The sequence below is a fragment of the Struthio camelus genome, chromosome Z (assembly GCF_040807025.1).
Source record: "Struthio camelus isolate bStrCam1 chromosome Z, bStrCam1.hap1, whole genome shotgun sequence".
NCBI classification, from domain to species: Eukaryota; Metazoa; Chordata; class Aves; order Struthioniformes; family Struthionidae; genus Struthio; species Struthio camelus.
The window spans coordinates 78193773-78216783 of record NC_090982.1 but is presented as its reverse complement, the minus strand read 5'-3'; the positions used below and the strand labels follow the sequence as shown (position 1 = coordinate 78216783).

The window sequence follows — 23011 nt, the reverse complement described above, 5'->3', positions numbered from 1 at the left end:
GGGCCGGGGCTCTTGCACGCGACGGGTCGCACGGTCCCCAGGGCTGAGTAACAGGAATAGGCTGCTGCTCGGTCATGCATGGAGGGAGATGTAGCAAGACTCTCCGTTGTGATCCAGGAGAGCTGTGCTTGGCAACAGCAGAGGAAAAGTCCCGAGGACGCGAGCCGGCAGCCTGGAGAGGCTGAGCTGAAGCGAGCAAACCCAGATATGATCCAGGCAGCCAAATGTGGGGTCTGCTCTAGGATGAGCAAATAGCTCTCCAGCCTCTGTTGCCTGCTCAGATAGCCGGTGCATGGGGAGATACCTGCCCGAGGAAGCTCACGTTCAGATCGCAAGTCCCCACTGGATTTGAGGTGGAGCAGGCAGTGCGAGCTGTCCAGGGAGCTGTGGGCGAGGCAGCACAGCCTTGAGTGTTTCATCTAGAAAAACATGAGAGCTGAAAGAGGAGAGGATGGTTTTCCATAAATACATGGGGGAGAAAAATACCATGGAAGGAAAAGAGCTATTTGAGTGAAGGGCAGCACTGGTGCAAGGAAAAAGCAGATGGGATTATGTATGGTTACTAATTGCTCTTGTCAGCTCCTCCTCCCACCCGGGGAAGAGAGGAGAAGCGCAAAGATATTCCTTTCTCTCCTCTGCAGACCCTAAAGCCTCTTGCTTCTTCCTCTCTGTTCCCTGCGGGATGAGAGACCTGCCCTCTTGCAGGTACCCCCCTCCCCTGCCTAGTGCAGAGAGCAGCCTGGAAATGAGCTGCGCGGAGGAGTGGATCTATCCAGGTAGCGGCTTGGGAGGGATGAGGAGAGAGAAGGCAACTTTGGAGAGCAGCTGCTTATTACAGGCAGTCCGCGCTCCCTCCTCTGGGAGAGATAGCTGGTAATATTCGTGGCTAGCCTCTTGCTTGGTACATGACAAAGAGCTTGTAGCTTCCCTCCAGAGGGTCCTCCTGGATAAATATACAATTTCCAGGAGTCCTGGTGGGACAGCTTTGCTGAAGATACATGACTGCTGATGGCCTCGGTTGTATCTGATTACACCTGGTATTTCCCCTGTCTTGTCTGCCTGGCGAGGCAGAGAGGATGGACTGCTTTATTGCAGCCTTTAATGAAGGTGATGGAGGGGCCAGGGGCATTGCAGGGTGCAGACCGTGCAGGTTTTTTGTGCCTGGAGCTGGAGAGGGTAAAGAGGGTGAAGGGGATATGTGCGCGGTGCTATGTGGAGCTGGCAGCTCCTAAAAGGCCATGAGATGCCTGGCAGGACTCCCAGCACTTCAGGGCCAGGGGAGCAGATATCTGCCCAAGCAGACAGATAGAGGATTTCTCAAAAAACCCGTCTCAAATTATAGCGTCTCCATAAACCCTCCCTGTGCCCCCCGCTCAGCACGCAGAGCCCCAAGGAGAGCAGGGAGAGCCAGTGTGCTTTCGCAGCCCCCGGGCGAGCTTTCCTCGCTCGGGGCGCGCGGTCAGGCCAGCCTCGTGCGGCTGGGAAGTCGTGCCTTGTTATCACCCCCTTAGCAAGAGGCCAGCTCTGACTGCAGGCAGATTAGGGTGCAATGCAAGGAACGGCGTTCATTTGGAGTGGCCAGCGCTGTACCCTGGGATACAGACTGTTGCAAAAGATATAGCGAAGGCATGAATCCAAGGCCCTGCTGAAACCAGAGCAGTTGCTTCCCGCGGCCCAGCCAGGCTGGGGTAGGCACTGCCCACACGTGTAGTGGCTGGGCTGCTCCCAGTTCAGACATCCCTCTCTCCAGGTAGCAGCTCCTCCAGCTGATCTCCTGGTGGGAATTTTCAGGGCTCTGGACACATTCACTCTTTCCAGGGTTGAGTGTTGCTCACAGCTGGTGCGGACTGAGACCGGGCATGGCAGAAACCAAACACTTTGGAGCTGTTTTGGGCTGCTGATCTCCCAAATCTTTTATTGAGGGGTACCAAGAGAGACAACTCTTTTTGCGAGGAGTTTGGGACTGCAGGGACACACTCTCCATCCTGGAGCAGCCCTTGGCCTCATTTGTCAGCACCTCCCTCTGGGTGCTGAACAGCCCCTCTCCCAGTGCTGCTCCTCAGGTCTCGAGGAGCTGGACAGAGGCCCGGCACGCTCGTTCCCACAGGCTACCGAGCAGCTGGTAACGAGGTTTGGTCATTACTGCCCCAGGCTATGTGCGAACCAGTGACCTGGCTCTGAAATGCTTTATGTTACTTGCAGATCTCATCGCAGAGGTGTTAGGGGAGGAAAGCTGGCCTGCACGTGAACTTCCCGGGCTGGAGAGCAAATCCCGGCGCTGCAAAGGGCTTTTTGTACCCCACGTGCTTTCCTCACTCCCATGCCCTGCCGTTTTGGTCCACCTATGTCTGTCCCTCGCGAGCATGCAGCACCATGCGCCAAGGGCCGTGTCTGTGTCCGAGGCCTCGTGGTGCTACCATTATACCCGAAACAGTAATCAGCTGCCATAACAAGGACACGGAGTAGCTGAGCTGGCTTCCCTGCTGTTGTGTCAGCTCCAAGTTGAAACAGCTGCATTTGGTTTGGTTAAATGTTTTATTTACTCCCAATTATCCCAGATAACAGATTTGCTTTCCTTTGTTCAATATTTAATACTGTTTCGGAGCAAAGCTGCTCTTTGGTTTCCGATGGGTTGGCTTGGAGTGGCCGTCTGCCTTTGCGGAGGCAGGGACGTTCCCTGTGCCAGCTGGCTCCTGCCGTAGACGCTTGCCTGCAACACCTTGTCCTTCGGGGTCCCTCCTTCCACCACCAGCACCCTCCGGCCGGTGCTCTCCGGGATCCCTCCCTTCTGCGTCGGGGCGAACGGCAGCCCCAGCCGCCCTGTGCCCAGCTCTGCGGGAAGGAGCCTGGTCTCCGAGACAGCTGAAGAGCGAGCAGGGGCGGTGTGCCGTGGGCATAGGATGGCTTCAGCTAGCCCTGCCTAAATCGCCTTCCCGCAGCATCCCGCACCTCGGAGAGCACCTCCAAGGGGGGCTGCCGCCTTAGCCAGCCCACATCCCTTGCCCACAGTCACGGGAGCCCTTCTCACCAACTTGCTCTTTCCTCGCTGCTTCGCCAGGCTCTTCTGCGAACTGCTCGGAGGCTCAAGAGCCGCTGGGTTTGAAGAGCTCCTCTGTTGCGCGGTGAAGAGCACGGCTTTGGCTGGCACGGGGTGAAGCAAACTCCAGCAATCCTATTATCACGCGAACCTGCTGAGAGGTGGCATTTAGGGCTAGGAGTTTGCACTGAGATTTGTGCTCGAAGCAGGGCTCTAAACTCTTTGTTATGTATGAGTAATGCTGTGCGTCTCTTCCCCCAAATTTACAGCGCTGCCTCTCGACGCGCGTGCTGGATTTTCTGCAAGGGAAATGAGAAAATCCATAGCTTGGTTTATGAGCCCTAATCAGTTTAAAACAGGGCCTTTAAGAAATTTATCTTTTGCTGAGTCCACCCTTTTATTCGGCTCCTTCTGGGGAATAAATTCTTGCTCGTTGAGGCTGGAGAAGTGACTCCTGGATCGCAGTGGGGACAGGGGGGACTTTGCTTACAGCTGCTGTGGCCCCCCACCCAGGCTGGTCGCCCCACTAAGGGGCTCTGTGGTCCTTCAGGCTCTGTCACCGTTATGTTCCCAGCTCCAACTTTGGCAGGAAGGTGATGTCTCACCCGAACCCGAGCAGAGGATCTCTGCAGAGAGCATGGGCACGGCCGCAGTGTCCCCGGGCCAACTCGGGAACTCCTGGGGGAGAGTGGCTGGGAGCCTTGTGCGTGCACCAGTGCTGCTGCACGAGGGCTGCAGGGCTGGGCTAGGCGCTGGCTGAGCGGGGTCACCCAGGAGGCCCATCGGGGATGAGCCCATCACTCCCCCCATGCCCTTGGGCTCTCAAGTGACTCTCGAGAGTGTCTCTCTCGAGTGACATTTGCCGCATTAATTTTTAAAAAAAGCTTGCAAAATCCCTCTTGGAAAAGCAGCGGCTATAAACACTGAAGTTCCCAGAGTGCAGCCAGGGCTCCCAAGCCCTTGCAGAAACGTTAACTGGCATCGCCTGCCCTTCGGTACCACCTGCTGGGTGCTAGGGCTCTGCACCTTCACTGAGCCCTCGCCCTCCTGGCCCTCCTAGACCCCTGCCCCGAGAACAGCCCAGACAAGGGGTAGCAGAGCAAAGACAAGCAAAATCAGAGCTTCACCTTCCTCTGTGTCTCCAGCTCTGCACGGCTGCGTCCTGATGTTTGGGGCCGTGGAAGGGACCGTCCCTGGCAATAGTCTCCCTGCTGCCAGCACGGGAGTTTCCAGGCAGAAGGCACTATCAGGTGGACAGATGCTCCCCGTATCTGCCAGGCAGTGGAAATATGATTTATTCATAGGTTTGTTGTTGTTGTTTCCTACCAGCCTGTTGTACCCAGGCAGTTTTTAGAAAAGCTGCATTTAGATAAATAATACATTGTGTTTGCAGCCGGTGTTACAGTGGCGGACAGGGACAGCAGTGGGGTGTGCGCGTAACAAAAGGATCTGTGTAGCTGTGCGCGCAGATGTGCTCTACGTGCTGCTTTTGCACAGAGTGGCGACACCTCCGTGCAGATGTTACGCGCCCGAGCGTTCAGGGCTGGACTCCAGGCTGAGGTCGATCCCGGTTATGCCCTCCAGCATCTGCAACTTCTTTCAGCTACTTGGATGCATTTTTTCACTGCACGTGCTCACAGCCTTCAAATGTGCAAGGGACCCCTGCAAAGAAGGGACCGCCTGGTCTCTGCGGCCATGGAGGAGGGCGAGTTGTCCAAGGCTGCAACCAAGAGCATCCCCATGGCAATGCTCCGAAATCAGTCACCGGCGGAGGACATGGGAAACTTTACCGGCACGTTAGATACAGGCAGGGCACGGGGCGCTGATCCTGCCCTGAAAGATGCAGGGGCAAGGGATGGTAATAACGTCACCGGAGCGGATGTCTGGTGGGAGAGCAGCCTCGGCCAGCTTTGGGGTCGACCCCCGCGCCGGGGGGGCCTGCGCGAGTGCGTGCGCGCATGCGGGGTGGACAGCGTCTGTAGCCTTGGAGCGAGTACACGATGCTGTCATGGGCTCTGGAGGTTTTATTGGCACGTGTTCGGGTTGATGAGTTATGCAGGTCATCCCGTGAGCGCACTGTAAAATCGGTATCCCTCATCAGCCCGGGGCCTGAACGTGCCCCAAGTGAAACAGAAGAAATACCTCCTACAGAAGTGTTTTAGAGGCCTCTTAAAACTTTTATTGGTACTATTTTTTGTGTCCCTCCACCTGTGGAGTGAGGCATCTTTAGTACACTCAACCCTCAGCAGGAGAGGAAAATTATAACTGATCCATTTCAGAAACCTCTAAAAATGACCTAAAATAACTTTTCTATATATAAAAATGCCACAATTTTAATGTCCATTATCTCATGACCTAGCAGGGCTAGGAAAAGCTACTGTAGATCATTTTTAGTGGTTTCTAAAATGGATTGGTTACACTTTTTCCCTGCACAGTGGGACTCAGGGTACAAAGACAATTGGGCTTTAGAGATGGGGAGAGAGAGACAAAAAAAATCTGTCTTTGTGCCGGTGCATCCAGGGCTGCTTTCTTCCTCGAGGGCTGTTAGCTGTGCTCTCTCCAGCTGAGTGGAGAGTGCCGGCACTGATTAAACAACAGCCAATTCCAGCAAGACAGAGAGACAGCGAGCAAAGGGATGTAAAGCGCGGGGTGGTGGGAAAGCCGACCCTGTCCCTGCCAAATGTCTTCTGCAGGACATGCAGAGAGGATGACCCTGGGACCGGATTTTGCTGCCTGCCTGTGCTCTGCAAGCATTGCACGGCTTGCGAGTGGCCCGGTCGGTGCGAGACAGCTCCGGGTCTGGCACAGATTTTCCTCCCTTTGCACTTTTGCAAGGCTTTTGCTGCAGGGCTGGTTGGAGCGCGAGCAGAGGGGGAAAGGATGCTTGGAGGCAGCTGTGGCCTGGGCACGAAACACCCTGGGTTTGCAGAGAGGATGTCAGCAGAGCACGTGGAAGAAGTGGCTTCCTGCCATGCGGGAGGTTAATAGACAGATTAGCGAGGGCAGGCGCTGTTTGCAACCGAAGAAGAGGAGCTCTGCCTTGATGGAGTTCAGCAGCTCCACAAGGCGACAGAGAAGTAAATATTTGCTCGGATTAGGGAGGTCATGCACAGTCGGCATCCCTCGGAGAAGTGCCCCACGCGTTTGAGTGGATGCTGGACAGCGGACGGCTGCGGGCGCGCTGGCTCTCGTGGCCAGGCCATCCCCAGCCTGCAGAGCTACATGTTTCTTGGGCTGTCCCCAGGGTCCCAGGGGCTGAGAGCCAGCCGTCATCCCAGTGGCATGAAGAAGGCTGGAGCTGGAGAGCAGCCAGCGTGGATTCAGCGATCGCGGTGCAGTCGCGGGAAGCACCACGGCCGCTTCCCGGGTTGGGAAACAGGGTGCAGGCTGCCGGAGGTCTCCAGCCCCGTCATCCCTCCTTCCCAGCTGCGCCAGGCTGGAGAGGGATGCCCTGGCGCAGCCCGTGCGCCTCAGCTCGCCTTGTCCGCCCCCGGCAGCTCCCAAGCCCACCCAAGGGAGACTGCACACCCGGGAGCGCTGCCCAAAGCCCTCCATGGAGCTCGGGGCAGAAAAAGCCTTTAGTGCCCCCTTGATGGCTTTGTTTTCCTTAGCTGCCTTCCTTGCTCTCTCAAACGGCCTGGCAGCCTGGCCCAGCTCCAAAGACAGCATTACGGAGCGCACGATCGATCGGAGCCTGTTATTTTATTTTCTCTCTTTGAGAGCCTTTGATGGGCAGGATGAGCCATGCTGGCAAGCCACCGAGAGCCTTCTCCTTCAGTGACAGGGAGAGAGACATCGCCTTGGGAAGACGGGGACCCTGCCGCCAGCTCAGAGAAGGTGGTCACGGCCACGCGGCCAGGCCTCATGTCCCTCCTGGCACCGCAGCAGGAACAGCCTGGGCAGCTTCCCTCCCGACGCTCTGGTGCTTCTGAGAAGAGCCGAGCCCCAAAAGAGGCCAAACATCTCATGAGAAACATCCAGCAACTTCTTAGCAAAGGAGATATTGTGCAGTGCCGCTGCCGTGTTTGCACACGCGGACCTGTTCAGGTGCCGTCACCTACCCGGCCGGGACATCCCTGCACCGGGTCCGTCTGCTGCAGAGAGCTCTGGGTGCCGGCGTGGGCTGAAGCAGCGGGACGAGGAGAGGATGTAGCCTCCTGTTTCTGCAGCCTGAACCCCCCCGCATGGCTTAGGAGAGCGAGGGATTATTTTTCCCTGGGCAGCTCCTCTGGGTGTTGCTGCTGTTTGCAGCACACAGGGACAGACTAAATTGGCTGCAGCCCCTGTCCCTCCATCTCTTGAGCGTTTCCTCCTGCTCTCTGTCCCCAGGTACCCTCTCCGCCATGCACAGGGTGCAGCACGGTGGCACAGGGCAGGATAGCCGCAGCGGGAGCGTGCCGCAAACACAGGGTTTGGGGGCTGCATTTGGGGCCCCGATCTCAGCTCGGTGGACAGGATCTTCAAGGCATTTGATGTGGAAATGAGGGCACTTTTGAAGGCTCCTGCTGAGTGGGAATTGGGAGGTTCCCTCTTTTCCCTGGGAAGAGAACGGGAGGCACAGGCCTGATGCCGGGCCTCCGTGGGCAGAGGACTTAGCACAGATTGCCAAGAGCCGGATCCGGCATCACAGCGGAGACAACGGGGATAAATTATCCTTAGACGGGCTAATCGCAGCTGAGGGGCAGGGCAGGCACTGAGGCAGCTTCCCAGAGCAGCGCCTCCCCCTCGGGCTGGGCTGTGCAAGGCTCCGGGGATGCCCGAGGGTCTCTGAAGCCTTGGCCGTCCCTAGCCAGGTCCCCAGCTCCTTCCTGGTGGCCCGCAGGACGACCGGGCGTGAGCGGCTCTGTCACCTGCTGTGCAGAGCAGCAGTCCCCCCCCCCGTCCCCATCCCTCCTCTCCCACGCTGGAGGAGGAGAGGGGCTCGCCGTGGGCAGGGAGGGCGGCGTGCAGGGCGGCAGGGAGCTGCGCTGTGGTACGGCGGGAGAGGAGGGAGATGGCGGTGGGGCAGAGGCTCGTCGCAGCATCCTCAGCAGCATCGCCCGCCGTGGCCCGCTTCCAGCCCCCATCCCGGTTCCTCGGTGCCAGGTGGGTGAGCGCCGCTGCTAGGCCACACTGCCACCACGCGGTCGCTCGCACGTTTTAAGGCTGGCCCCAAATCTCCTACACCCCTTCACCCCTCCGAAACACCTCCCTGGGGCAGCCGCACCCCCTCGTGTGTACCCCGGGAAGGGCGATGCGGCCCCGCTGTCCTGGCTCACCCCGCTGGGCGGCTTCCCGGGGTGGAGAAGGCGTCAGGGAGCTCACGGCAAGGAGGAGGAGGAGGATGGAGCTGTACCAGGGAGCAAGCCGCTGTCTCTGGCCTTGCGATTAGACGCCCGGTTTTGCTGCGGAGGGTCTGCTTGAATAATTTAGCTGAGAGGCTCATTACCCAGGCTCTGGCCTTCGTCTGCCATCTGAAGGCTGAAATAGCCATTAGGAGGAACACGCATCTCATATCAGAGCAGGCTCGTCTCCCTCCCCGGCCCCCCCTTCCTCTCCCTGCTGAGTGCCTCTGCTGCATTTTTGTCTCCTGTTGCGTGGTGTTCAGCCTAGCTCCCTCCACAGGCCGTGCTGATGGCATGCAGGCAAGCCCCTGCCTGTGCCTCAGTTTCCCTACGTGACTCGCAGCAGAGTGCTGTAGCTGGATGCCGCGGCACCCCCAGAACATTTCGCTAGCAAGGCCCATGGTGGTTTGCTGGGTGGTTGCTGGCCCCGGGGTACCCTGGGGTGAGCTCTGCTGTGCAGTGCTGAGTCGGGATCCTGGCTGCCTGTCCCGGGAGTCCTGGGAAGGGCAAGGGGAAGTCTGCACTCATGGCACTCTGGCTCGTACCACTCGGGCTGCTCTCCGGAGAGTGTGATCAGGGTGTGATTTCCCCTCGGGGCTCTGCTCTGCCCTGGCTGAGCAAAGGAAAGCAGTCTCCTCCACTGTTGTTACACCAGCGAGGCCTGGGCTGTGTATAAGCGGGCCAGCGAGAGAGCCGCCAAGAGACAGGCAGCTCTGCAGGCTTGCGCTCTACGCTGATGATTTGCACAGATGTGGCTGCAGAGCCCTAGAGATGTCGTATTTTACACTGATGTCTTGAGGCTTTGGCGCGCTCCCAGTGCTGCTGGCTCACCGACGTGGCTCCTAGGGAAGGGGGAGCAAGCCCTTAGCCAGCTTGCTTTCTCTGGCACGGCATGCAGAAGAGGCGTTAGGTGTTAGGTAGGTGTGCACTTACCTACTTGGGGCTGTGCATGGCTACCACTTGCACATGGCAGCCCCAAAGGGAAATAGTTCTGGCAGGATTTCCCTACACCAAAATCCACAGAGGCTGCCCCATAGCTGCATGCTGCCCACGGCTCTGTGGGACTCATGACTTGCCCTCACACGCCCTGTAGGAAGGAACTTGGCAGTGGCTCCCCTGGGTTCCTGATCTCTGCATCCCGTGTCCACGTACTAAGAAGAGCTGCCTTCAGTCCCAGTCCAGATACTGTTTTACGAACCTACAAGGGCAAAAGTTTATCAGCTAAAAGGCATCAGATTTCATCCTCCTGCATGCACCAGCCCTCAGCATCTGACAGAGACATCCCACAGTTCTGTAGGACTTACTGACAAGTCCAGGAGCAGGCTGCTCCCCGCTCTGTGCTTTTGTCCCATCTCTGGTTGCTTCTACGTCTCCTGGGTGGCAGGGCTGTCTCCATCTGCAGGATGGGAATGTGATGCTCTGCCTTGCTGCTGAAAGCATTATCACCGGCAAGTCCTCCTGCAGAGCTGAATTTCCTCTGCTGGTTTCAGGCTGTTCCTGCCAGTCTTGCTCTGAGTGATCGTCCGCTATTCTTTAAAGGATCTTTGGTCCTTTTGAGGATCGTCCCACAATAAGAAGCTTTTCACTTCCCAGAGACATGACTGAGAAAGCTGTGAGCACCTTAGCTTAACATGGTTAAGAGAACAGGACCTCCTTCCAATCTCTGTAGCAACCTGGAAGACAACTTCCCCCAATACCTGCCCATCTCCTCTGACACCACCTTATTTCGTCTGAGCTGGTGACCTGCCAAGAGAGAATGTGAGCTACTGTGGACAGCCTAGCCCAAGGCAAGGGCTGAACCCACCCCAAGTAGCCAGGCAGCTTAGACGATCAAGGAGCCAAAGGTACACAGGTTATGATGTGGCTCGGTTGTCTCCAACTGCTACCGTTACTCCCTCAGTTCATTGAACTGGTACAGATGGGTTGGCAGGGGCAGTTTCTGCCAGGAGTCGGGCATGAACCGTGACTCATCCTCCCTGAAGCCACAATTCAGGCCCAACCTCACAATCTGTGCTGTGGTAAGGCAGCGGCATGGCTAACTCTGTCATGGTGGACCTGACTGGCAGACTTGTGGCAAAGGTGATGCCCTTCTCATGCCCCCAAGGTCACGCTTGCAGTTTGAGCTGGCTTAAATGGCATGTGGGAATATGCCTCCTCTTGGGTCCTGGTGACTGATATGGGGCACAGTTCCTGGACTGTGGCATCTCTCTGCTTGCATTTCCATGCCAGGATGCCAGCAGTGAAAGCGCAAGAATGGCCAGCCCCAAGGACCCCTCTCATCCTGTTGCCCATCTCTGACTGCATCCGGATGCTTCAATCAGTTGATCAAACAGCCTGAGCTCCCCTTGCAAGCCTCATCGCCCCAGCTTCCAGCTGTCGGGGGTGGAGGGACATCCTGTTGTTTAGGAGCTGGTGATCAACCCAACCTCAACGAGGTCAGTAATTCTTCTTTCTCTGTTTCCTGGCAGCCCCCCCGAAGGAGCCAGTGCTGATGTGCCGGTCCAACAACTACCCAAAGGGTTTCTACTGCAGCTGGCACTTGCCCAGTCCCACCTACATCCCCAACTCCTTCAACATCTCCGTCATGTAAGTGCCTTGGTAAGGAAGGACCAGGCTACAAGCAGAGTGAGCATTTGCTCTCCAGCGGCTGGAGCAGGTCTCAAGCAGTGCCGTGAAGTCTTGGGGCATTGGGTCTGATCCAGACTCAGTGTATGGGGCTGTTGTCCCAAAAATGCGCCAGGGGAAGGATGCTTCAGAGACATCCAAACTGGCTGCTTGCCACTGGGGCTTTATCCTAAGAAAGTTCCCATTTCCCAGAGGGGACTGCTGAAGCCCCAAACTGCCGGGTCCCCTTTCCATGCCCACCAGGTCCATTATCTCTGCACTGCCTGACTTTGGTGGAGGTTATGCCTGCTCTTCCCTGCTCTTGGGCGCATTTGGCACAGCCCTGCTCCCTTCTGCTATATGCCAGCTGCAGTCAGGCAGCAGCAATGTCCCTTCCCCAGTATTGGCCATATTATGGTGTTGCCTCTCTGCTGTAGCTCATCTGGAAGGATCCAGGTCTCTCCTTCTTTGAGGACTTGCCTCACCATCACAGCACTACTCATGGAGAAAAAGGAGGTGGGAAGGGGGTGCAGAGTCCTCAGCCCTGAAGGCCCTGGTCCTGGCACGACCTGTATCTAGGATGGTGCCTTGTGTTAGCTTTTGGGGCTAGTTATTCCAGAAGAAAGTACATCAAAGGCAGAGCCAATCGCAATCCCGGCAGGGTCTTCTCCTTGCGGTGAGGTGGGTGGAAGAGCAGCAGGAGACATTGCTTGGGGCCAGCAGGAAGGTGTTAGCCCCAGTCTCTGTGTAGGCTTCCAACTAGGATAAAACATACCCTTACGAGGGGCACGTGCGAGCCTGGGAAATTCTCCTTCAGGAGGAAAGTGCCCCTTTGGCTGTGGAGCTGGTGTGGCACACGGTGACCTCAGGCAGAAGGGGACACAATGCTGCTGGTGGAGGCAGCGGGTGGAGAATAGAATCCTGATAAAGTCAAGAGGGACCCAGGTGGGGCTCGAGTCTGTGAAGAGCTATGCTCAGCCAGGCCCGGGTTTCTGCTCAGCCGAAGGAGTGTGTCTGAGCCCTGGAAGCAGAAGTTTGCACAGCAAGGCCAGTGTCCGCAGTTGCTCCCAGGACCGGCTGTTGCGCTTCCTCTACCCATCTGTGTGGGGAGGTGTATCCCCATCCCTGAGCAGTAGTCAGTAGGTAACAGCTCTTCTCATCCCTGCTTTCCAGACATGGCACGAGAGAGATGGTCTGCGAGAAGGACGCCTTTCCCAAAAATAGGTGTCACATCAGATACCTCCAGCTCTTCTCGACGGTGAAGTACAAGGTGACTTTGACAGTCACGAATGCTCTGGGCAAAAACTCCACCACTCTCACCTTTGACGAGTTCGCCATAGGTAACTTCCGCGGCAGGAACTGGCTTCTCCAAGCCAGTATTGGGGTTAGCTTGCTCTGCACATAGCATCACCCACTGGAGAAACGGGCCAGGGAAAGGGGTAGGCTCTCCAGATGGATCCTCTACCTCTCTGTGCATAAGGTGGAGCCGGGGTTCAAGCCACACTGGCCCCTCCCACCCCTGCCGATGCCCCGTTGAGTCTCCCGGTCCTGCTGTAACCACCTAAGCATAGAAGGGATGGTGGTATTTGGGCTTTGCTACAAGAAAGTTGCTCCTACTAAATGGCACTGGTACTCTTATGGGTGCTTGGTTTAGGAGCCACAGGCTCGTTCCCACCTTGGGACCCAGGGGAGCAAGGCAGATGATGGCACCCAGGGGAGCAAGGCAGGACACGTGTGGGCAGCCCTCGTGCTGGTCCTGTTTGTTGCCTGGCACCCTGCCTGATCCTGTCTCTGATGGTCCAGCTCTTGTGGAACTGCAGAGCATCTTCTTGCTTGGCGGTTGGGGAAGCGGCTGCAAAGTATCCAGGGAGAGGGCTATGAAAATTGTGGTTCTTCAGATGGCGTTTTCCTTTTTGCCCCTCTTAGTGTTCATAAAAGAGAGGTTTGATGTTTGTCCTGGAAGCTAAATCATGGGAATTAGAAGAGAAATTAAAATATCTCATCCTATTCTTCCCATCCCTAGGCAGGATGAACCTTCCTAAAATCTTCCTCCAGCAGCACTTACCTAACCTGCTCCTAGAACTCCTCTTCACCCCCTTCACACCACCATGCTCCCTGAGTTGGGGAGCAGATGTCCTGTCACATGCTATGCAGCTGGCTGCTCACACGCTATGAGGAGACCCTGGGCAAGCTGGCAGCTCAAACCTCCTCCCACAGGATTTGAGAGGAGCCCCGTTCTCCGGGCAGGAGCTTGGCATATAGTCACAAACTTTCTGGCCCCACTACTGTGGCTCTCATGGACCTGTCCGACTTTGCACGGTAGCCCAGAGTGTAAGTGCTCAGCAGAGCTATGCAGGACAGCGATAACAAATTCAGTGCAATAACAGATAGCTCAGAAGATACAGCAGCTTTGCTGTGGTGCGTTATCTCCAAGCCCTTCCCAAGCTGGCATAGTTCGGCTCTGTTGCTGATACCTCTGACTGTGATGGACCATCATGAACCAAGCAATTAAAATGAAAAGCATGGCAAAGCAGGAAGCTAGGCACATGGTTTTTACCACTGGCCAAAGCCAGATTAAAGCTAGTCAAAGGAGGATGCTGCAGCAGGCTGCTTTACCACGACCAGACTGTGTTCTCAAAAAACAGGAGAATGGGAGAGAGCAGAGTTCAGGAACAAGTAGAAAAATAGTTTGTTGGCTTTATGTGGCAATTACTGGACCACAAAAGCAAACAAGCAAAGCCTAGAAATTCAGCCAGGGTTCAGGCGATGCCTTAGATGAGGTGCATGGGCCAGTCCTGAGCAGGTGGAAGTACCCGAGCGCAGGAAGAGGAGTTCCACTGCTGTTTTGTCTGGCACCAAAAACAGATTTTCCCTTTCTACCCCAAATTCTGGAAAATGTAACAGCTCTGAACAGTATGCAGGTGTTATTTTGGAGCAGGGATTGTCTTTTTGTGTTCCCACAGTTGCGGCCCAAATTCGAAACTTGTATTCTTCGGTGCGTTGCGAGTGTTGATAGCAAGGGAAGGAGCTTACCAGGGAAGTGGTGGAGTCTCAGTCACTTGGGTGTCTTTAAATGGAAATTGCAGTCTTTGTGGAAGATAGATACACTCCTTAAACGAAGGTAACCTCCAGCCTGCAGGGCCCAGGGCAGCAATTAAGCCCTGCATTTTCCGAGTTCCTCACATTCCCTCCTCCAGGAGTTCAGGGCATTGTCCTGAACATCTGCTTCCCACCCATGCCCTGCCTGGCTTCTGACACGTCTGGTGCCACTCCTGAGCAAAACAACCGGCACCTCCTCAGGAGAAGGAATCTGCCTGTCCTCCATCCAACCCACGAGGGAAACCCACCCAGGGAGCACCACCCGGCAACCTGCCGCAAGCACGGTGAATCCTGGCGCTAGCACAAGCAAGATCCAGCCCCGGAGGCTGAACTCAGCCCAGATCAGAGGCACCGGTTAACAGAGGACAGTGTTGTCCTGGGCCAGCACGGGTGCAATAGCTCTGCCTCTTCTGAGGAGCCGGGAGGGACGCAGGGTGCCCAGATGTGTCCTGGCGGTTGTGGTGGGAGATGACATCTCCCTCCCCAGACCCTCATCCCCTTGGCAGCACGCAGGAGCATGTCGGGGCCGGCAAGCCCAGTGCTAGGCAGGTACAGCCGTGAGCAGTGAGGATCAGGCAAAGGAGGTGGGCAACGTAGGACATGGCTATTCTTCATCCCCATTGGACACTCCCCATATAGATTGCACTCCTCAGTGCAAGAGGCAGAGCCTTCTCTGGGCAGGTCCATAAACTCTGCTGGGACCCAGAGGACCATAACCTAGCCCTGCTGCTCTCTAAGTGTCCTCAGTCTTCTTCATTGGGATAAATAGCAGCATGTGTCTTCAAAACCCAGAAGGCTCTGCCCAAAAGGGGAGAGAACAGGCAACACTTGGCAGATGCTAGCTGTGTCGCTCTAACGCGTCTGGAGACCATAGCGATGAGCCGGCACCAAGGCGCTGGGAGGAAGGCTGTGTCCTACATCCTGGAGCCAGTCAGCTTCAACAAACACTTCAATATCTTATGGCCTTAACATCTCCAAAATCCACACAGCTGTGAAATTCTCTCTTCCTCGTCATTTTTACAGCTCCCTGTGTAAGCAGCACAAATGCAGTGGTCATTAAGCGTTTAAGTAGGCAGCCGACAGGCTTAGCAGAGTCATTATGGGACAAACTCAGCTGCTTTGAATCACCAGCAATGTACCCTGGAAGCAACGTACCTTGAACTGCTTCTCTTCTTGTGTCTTCCTGAGGCTGGTTTCAGTTGAAACAAATGCACTGTATTAATATATTTTGCCTTGCAATTTTGCCTTGGCTGTTTAGGGTGGAAAATAGCACAGCTAACTAGTCCAAAGTTGCGTGCTCTTCTTGTGCAAACCCTCCATGTTTCTGCTTCTCTTGTAGGACACCTCACTGTAGGTTTCGCATCTGGCTGTGCAGGGTGTGAGCCTTAGGGATGCCGTCCTGTCACTGTGGGTTCTAGCAGTGTGGATCCAGCATCCAGCAGATGCTTGGGGATCTCTGCCTGGGCTGCAGTAAAATTCTGGGCTGAGGTTTCATCTTTGAAGTCGTGCTGAGTTTTGTTCAGCTAGGTGGAAGTGTGAAAAACCTAAGTCTCTTTGGACAAAACCATTGCATTGGCTTGCTGTAGGAAAAACATCACTTGGGGGGCAGTGCCCTGCTAAAACGGAGCAACAGTGTCAACCTGTGACTTCATGGGGCTTCTCCGAAAGCCCCAGTGCCTTGCTGCCCCACTGAGATGCCAGAGCTCGCCTTGTTTTCTTTCCCTTAGTCTAGAGAAAACCGTGTCCTCTTCCACACGGAGTTTAAACCCCAGAGCCCTGCCGAAGCTTGCAGCCCTGATCGCATGCCCTGTTGGGAACGGAGCAACCAGGAGCAAATGCAATAGCAGCGTAGTGTTGGCAGCTCTCCCTGCTGAACGTCCAGGTGGTGAGATAGCTGCCCCAGTGCCCCTAGTGTGGCTGAACCGAAGCCAGGAGCAGATCTGCTGATCATTTTCCCATCAGACCACCCACCAGCGAGGCCTGGGCCAAATACAAAGTGAGCCCTGGGAAGAACTGACCTCCTTTGGTTTTGCTTCCTTCCTCTCTTCCCCCAGCACTCGAGTCTCCAGCAGAAAATCCCTTCCCCGGCCGCTTGGAAGATGAACTCTAATTGAGTGGAAAATGACTGGTAGTTTCTTTTGATATCCTGAGCCGATGCTTTGCTGGCGGTCGCGCAGTGCTGGTTATTAGCAGCCAGCTGTGAGGAGTTACTCTACATTTCGATATCCAGTGATGGCTGGAAGAGGCTTTGCACCCCTCTGGCCCCCATCTTTCCTAGCCCACAGGAAGATCTGGGCTACCTTCCTTCCTGTCTCTCCCCTGGAAATTGTTTCCTTAATTATGCAAAGGAATTAATATTAATAGAGGTGAGCATGGGGAATGCGAGGCTGCATTAGCATGCAAAGCCTTACAGACGTGGGGGGCTCCAGCCCTGGGGCAAGAGGTGGAAGAGGGGCCAGAGAAGGTCGGAGAGGAGAGGGCTTGGAGGCAGAGGAAGGGGGGGACATTTATGGCCCCCAGCCCTCCATTCATGGGTACGAGCAGGCAGAATTGTTCCTTTCCATGGGTGCATCCCGCCTCAGGGTGACAAAGGTGGCCCTGTCCATGGCCCGTGACCTATCAAACCTGGTGGCCTTGGGAGCCTCGGTGTTGGATCTCACCCAGCCCAGCCCTACGCCAGCACGGCATCCAAGGAGGAAGCTGGCAGCACCTTCCCTGGTTGTGTTTCAGCCCGAGCGCCAGGCAGATGGCATGTGCATCCCTCAGCAAGGCAGGAAAAACAACACCTCCACACAGCAAAGCCAAGCCCAGCATCCCACCTCAGCAATGCCTGTGTTTCTTCCAGCGTGAGCCTGGGGCAAATTAGCAGAAGAAGACATACAGCATTAAAAATGTAACAGCCTGGTAGCACTAATTATTCTGTGCTGCTGGTGCGGTGTGCTGCAGGCAGGGCATGCATGCAGGAGGGAGCTGAGCAAGGGACAGCACGGGACTGAGCAGAGTTTTCGCCCTAAAGGAGCCAGGAGACTTTGCTGGTGGGTTATTAACAGGGTTTCTTTTCCCACTTGGAGCTGCCCTGCTGGGAAGCGATGGGGCACAGCTGTTTAGAAGAAGAGGATGCTGCTCCAAGAAGGAGGAAGGCAGCCTTGGACGGGGCCTTGCAGACATGGGTGCCAAATCTGCCACCGATGCCTTGTGTGACCTTGGGAAGATCATTCAATTTTCCCGTCTTTGGGACAATTAAAGACACAGACCATCTCAGAGGGGCTTTGGGAGGACGCACACGGCTGTGTCTATGAAGAATTCAGATTCTCTGAACATGGGTATACAGTTGCCTAGGCAGAAGGTCAGTTCAATTCATACTACTTAGGGAGGCAGAATTAAATTACCTAGACTGACATTTGGCTAAGACGTGGAGTTTAATATCCCTCTTCTCCTGGAAAATGCCAGGGGATATTTAAGAGCCACAAGGGACCCATTTTCCGCTCGTTTGAAGGATGGGTGCTCAAGACAGCAGAGCAAGCAAGGGGCAGACTCGGGGCAAGTCCTCCTTCACACTCCCCTCCGTGCTGCAGGTCTCCACTGCCCCACTGAACCAGAGACTTATACACGTAAAAACAACCCGGGGCAATAGCTAAAAAGCTGTGGTTAAGTGTCAGCATGCGGGGCCTTTAGGAAAAGTCTGGCACTCACCCACTGCAGCAGGCCTGATAAAGAAAAACATCGAGATTTGGAGATAACTGCACGATCCTTTCTGGCACCGCCGTTGGTGGGGACTGTTTGTGCAAGTCTGCTGCTTTCCTTGGTTCTTCTCGCAAACTAAGCCCTCGCTTGGACGCTGCAGCCGAAAATGAATCGGGAAGAGCTGTGAACCGTGTCCCCGGCCAAGTCCCAATTCTCCTTCTCAGGAATGTTTGGAGATGCTCCCTCAGCTCTGCGGAATAATATTACATCTGGTTTTGTAGCCGCTTAACCAATACTCAGCCTAATGCCCATCGTCCATTATTATTACGATTATTGTTTATATTACATTACTGCCTGCAGGCCCTTCCTAAGGACAGGGCTCTATTATCCTAGCTGATATACAGCCAGACGGCCCCTGCCTCGCAATTTACTGTCTAAATGGACTAGACAGACGGAGACCAGGGAGAAGGAGGAGTGTTTATCCCCATGTGAGGAGCAGAGACCTGGGAGGCTAGCTAGAATTAATGACTCATTCAAGGTCAAATGGAAAGTGCCTGTTGGAGCAGGGAGCTCAACCTGTGCTCCCTGCAGTCAGATGGCCCTTCCACGACTGGCCCCAGCCCTCCGCCTGGAGCTTCAGGGCTGTTCAATCAGGAAAAGATGTGGGAAGGGATGAGCAGTGGCCGGGGACGTGGGGTGCCGTGCAGCGCTCCATTGCTCAGCCTCGGCTTGGCCCTGGAGCCGTGCCAACCTGTCCCGAGGTGGCCACGTGGACCCTGAGGGTCGCAGCACCCACTGCTGCACCTGTAGGTACAAAACAGCCCACCGGGGGAGCTCTGTGCTGCCCTGTGCTTTCCATCCATCACGAGCCTGGCCCAGCAGCGTGTGCAAGACCTGCAGAGGGGATAGCTGCATGTCTACCCCAGCTGGACAGGGCTACGGCTGGATGGCTGCTGGGGACATGCTTTCCAATGTCGTGCACAGTGTAATGAGGTCTGTCCTGAGAGAGGAGACCCTGTGCCAGGAGACTTGTCACCGGGAGGTCTCCGAGAGCAGGATATGAGACTGCCTTAGCTTAGGGCCCCCGTCAAAGCTGCAGGATCTCCTCTAATCCCCACATCCTGCAGCTAAACCCTTGGGTGAGCACACTAAACTCATAGGGTGAGTGCACACTATGGTCCTGCAGGGGCCTGTGGTTCACCCAAAAACAGTGCTTGCGCGGGCTGCAGCGGCTGAGCACCCAGGGAGCAGATGTGGCTGCGGAGGGATGGAGGAGAGGACACCCTCATTCGGCCACAGCCATCAGGTTCAGGGCAGCCACCAGGTGCTGGACCCTGTGGACTGTTGCCGCAAGAGGTGAGGCTGAACCCAGGGAGATCTCAACTCTTGGCGTGAGCATCCCTGCCCTTATGGAGGGGACGTGGCAGGGGCGGCTCCAGTTGTGTGCTATTTGAGGGGCTGGCACTGCTGCGTTTCGTGCAAGCCGCAAGGTCACAGCTCATTTCAAACCCGGGCAAAAGTCCTGCAGGTTGGGGAGGGACACGTGGGGAAGCTGCCACAGCCCTCGTGACGGAGAGCACTGTTTTTCCCATTAACCTGCAATGCCGATTGAAGGCTCTCCGCAGCGGGAAGGCGCAGCGCCGGTTGAAGGCTGGGCTCTGCTGTGCTCGCTCGCAGCCACGCTTGAGCATCCCTCTGCCATCACAGAAACCGCGCCGGGTCAGCGCGCCAACGAGCAGCACTACGGGCTCCTTGTGTTACGCCCGGGCTCTGCTCGGGCTGTTGCGCCCCTCACGTATGCCCCCAGCCCGGCACTTTCATCCTCGCAGCCTCCATGTGGAGCTGCAGTTCGGAGGCATCTGCATTCGTTCAGCTGAACAGATTTTTGTTTTGCAAACCGAGTCCACAGAGTGTGCAGAGCCAGCGCTGGATTTATACTTTTCCGTATGTGTTTGGACTCCAAGGTCTTGTCAATGGGAGCTGATGTCCAGCCCGAGCCGAGGACTCAAAGCAAGCGGAGGAATTACACAGCCATCTGGAGTAGCTCAGTGCTGCACAGACCCAACAAATCCTCCCTCCCCGCTGCTTGCTGAGCAAAGGCAAGGCCACCAGAGGCAGCTCAGACCTGGCCAGCACCGTCCCCCCTTGCTGGCTGGCTCTCAAATGGGGTGGCTGTGCCTTGTGAGCGTCCCCAGAAAGCTCATGCTTTTGCACACGTTGCCCAGCCGCCGCCCTCGTGGAGGATAAAGCTGTAAGTGGAAAATCATGCACAGTGACGCTGCAGAGCCTGTCGATGGCAGTGGGGAGGCAATGCTGGGCACCTGTGCTGAGACCCTTTGGCGCTTCTCTCCTTCGGCTGCCCAGAGCCCTCCAAGAGCATCTCCTGAAGCACCTGGAGCAACAGGGATGGAGGAGGTGCTGTCAGCCCCGTCGCTGGTCCAGCCCTCTCTGCATCCTTGGTGGAAAGGGAAGGAGGTGGGAGGCAGGGACAGTCCAGGCTTGCAGAGCCACCCCAGGGATGCATGGAGCCAGGGAAGGTGAGGTCTGGGGTGGCTGGACCACGTAGGGCAGGAGGGCTGGAGACTGGGGAGCGAGCAAAGTGATCTAGAAGGGCGCAAAGGGATGGGGGTGGGTGGGAAGGGGGCTGTGTCTCAGGAGGAACAGAAGAAACGCTGGATCCCACCAGGGTGGTGAGGCCTTGGCTTGATTCTAGCTGCGTCCCTCTGCCTCACCCTCGGCCAAGAAAGCAGGTGTGAAAGCATCACAGGTTGATTTCTCCACGGAGGAGCAAGCCTTGGTGATGCAGTGAGGCTGTCCCGCTGGGGAGGGCTGCTGCGTTGCTACCATCACCCCGGAATAGAAGTGACAGCGAACGGCGTGCACACGTCTGCCCTCGCCGCAAGCCCGGCCCTGTGCCAGTGCCTGGACCGGCACAGCTCCCAAACTGTTTCTAGCAGAGAGAGAAATGCCCTTCGTGTTTACAGCAGCGCTGCAGGGAAGCAGGCTGGCAAAGGAGTCCCTGGCGATCAGGTTGCGTTTAACACTTAGCTCGCTCGACACCGCCAGCGGCTTTGTCCTCTGGGGAAGGCAAAGCCCCCGCGATGGGGGGACATCACCTCTCGCCAGCAGCAGAAGAGCCCCTGGGGGCCGGCGCAGCGGGGAGGGGGAGCCCTGACGGTATGGCAGCATCTCCGCCAGGCAGGGACGGGCTCCCTCCCGGCCCTGGCGTCTCTCCTCCTTGCTTGGGAGCGGAGATTGACGCCGGTGCCTTCGCAAGCTGCTGGCCGAGGCGGTCGGAGTCGGGGGGGGGACATCGCGTGATCCGGCCATTTTCAAGCCGGGAGGGACAGCTTCAATCCCTTGACTTGCATCCCTCACGTGGCCTTCGTCGGGGAGGGGGTTGAGAGCCCTCCGGGGACACGAGGAGTCACGTGCAGCGCTATTATTAGCGTGCGCTGGAGAGCTCTCTCCCCCCCAGCTCCTCGCTGCAGCTGTGGTCTGTCTGTGCTCGTCTGCAGGACCGGCGAGCGCAGAGCCCGGCTCCCCCTTTGAGCTCCTCTGGCTCCGCAGCCCCGGAGCTGACAGCGGAGCCGGAGGGGACCCGCTCACAGCTGCTCGGCAAGGATGTGTTTCGCAGCTGGGCTGCCTTCGTGCGCCAGGTCCTGGGCACGTCGATACAGCCAGCTCCTGGGGCAGTGTCTGTCAGCAAGCGCATTGCTGCAGAGCGCGTGGCTGGCTCCGGGCACCCCACCACTTGTGGGCTTCTCCCGCGGTGAATGATTAACACTGCAGCTCCGTCCTGGCCATGAGAAAGGGAGCAGGGTGGATGCACCCAAATCTTGGTCTTCTTTATAGATTTGCTAGTGCAAACCTTTGACAAGGAGCAAGGCTCGCTCTGGAACAGGCTCCCAGCACTTTAAAACAGCCGTCGCTTCAAAGCGCTTTGCATAGCTAGGAGCCAATTAATGTTTCCTTGCAATACTTGCAGCGCAGTGGGAAAATGTCCCCATGCCCCAAAAGCAGAGCAGGGTGAGAGAGACCTGGGGTTGAAGACGACCACAGCAACTTTCTGTGGCTCGTGGGTCGTGGTCGCAGGTTGCTCAGCCCTGATGCACGACACCTGCGCAGACCTGGCACCTGCCCACCTCTCTCTCTCTCCCCCTCCTCGCTGCAATAGTTGTTGCATCCCATCAGTTTGGGAAAACGCCTTCTGCCTCTTTGCTGTGTAAAACACACAGCAGCCTGGTCCCCGGCAGCCCGGAGCCCCGGGGGAAACGCCGTGCTGGAGGAGCCAGCCTTTCGGTGGCTCGTGGGGACCGGCTCATCCGGCTGCAGCCGAACGGCCCCCCTGCTTTGCGGAGGGGCGCGAGGCAGGGTGAGACGTGCTGAGGTTTCTCTTAACAGCCTTCTTCTTTCCTTCCAGTCAAGCCAGACCCTCCGGAGAACGTGGTGGCCAAGCCCGTGCCCAATAACCCTCGGAGGCTGGAAGTGGCGTGGCAAAACCCCTCTTCCTGGCCCGACCCCGAGTCCTTCCCGCTGAAGTTTTTCCTGCGGTATCGGCCCCTCATCCTGGACCAGTGGCAACACGTAAGTCAGAGGCGGCGGGGTGGGGGGAAAAAGGGGTTTACTGCCCGGGCAACGCTCAGAAACCTGCCTCTGCCTCTGCACGAGCAAGGGCAGACAGTCTTTTCTTCTCGTCCTCCTTCTATCCTCCCTTCTCTCCCTCCTGCCTTTTCTTTCTTTCAAGTCTCATTCTGCCTTCGAATGGCTCTGCACGCTCTCCCCTTCTCTGCATTTTAATACACGGCCTGTAACTATTTTCCATACATATGTTCTATATAAAACCTGCCAACGAGATGTAAAAGGCATTTAAAGTATAAATGTCACCGCATTTAAATGCGCCTCTGCCACATTTCGATTTTGAACTGAAGATAAAATACCGTGTGCCGTAACTCAGAGCGTAGTCAGTAACAGAGCGATTGCCTTGATGTTATCGTATTTCTTACTTTTATTTCTTGTTTCTTTTAAAAAAAAAAAAGAAAAAAATTTGTCAGTGAAATTCTTGGCAGCCCGGAGGACAGAATTCATTTGTTAGCTGCGGGAAGATAACGAACGGGCTTTATTTTGCGATGCTTGCGCGCCCCGCTTGCGGAGGGAGGCAGTCTGCCGCTCCGTGAGAGGTGCTGGCGCGGCTCGTCCCCGTCCCACGGAGACGGGCCAGCGGAAAGCCGATTCGGCAAGCGCGGTGGCGGCTTGTTTGATG

The 23011-nt window shown here is 56.4% G+C and overlaps 1 protein-coding gene across 16 annotated transcripts in view; it reads left to right on the top strand.

Annotated features, from left to right (window-relative positions):
* The window catches only part of LOC104152004 (ciliary neurotrophic factor receptor subunit alpha), a 238422-nt gene that overhangs the window by 196989 nt on the left and 18422 nt on the right, over positions 1–23011 (top strand). For all 16 annotated transcript variants that reach the window (XM_068928278.1, XM_068928274.1, XM_068928283.1 and 13 more), the window contains 3 exons: positions 10830–10947; positions 12139–12305; positions 22172–22335. In XM_068928278.1, coding sequence (XP_068784379.1) covers positions 10830–10947; positions 12139–12305; positions 22172–22335 — 449 coding nt within the window. The remainder of the gene's footprint in view (positions 1–10829; positions 10948–12138; positions 12306–22171; positions 22336–23011) is intronic.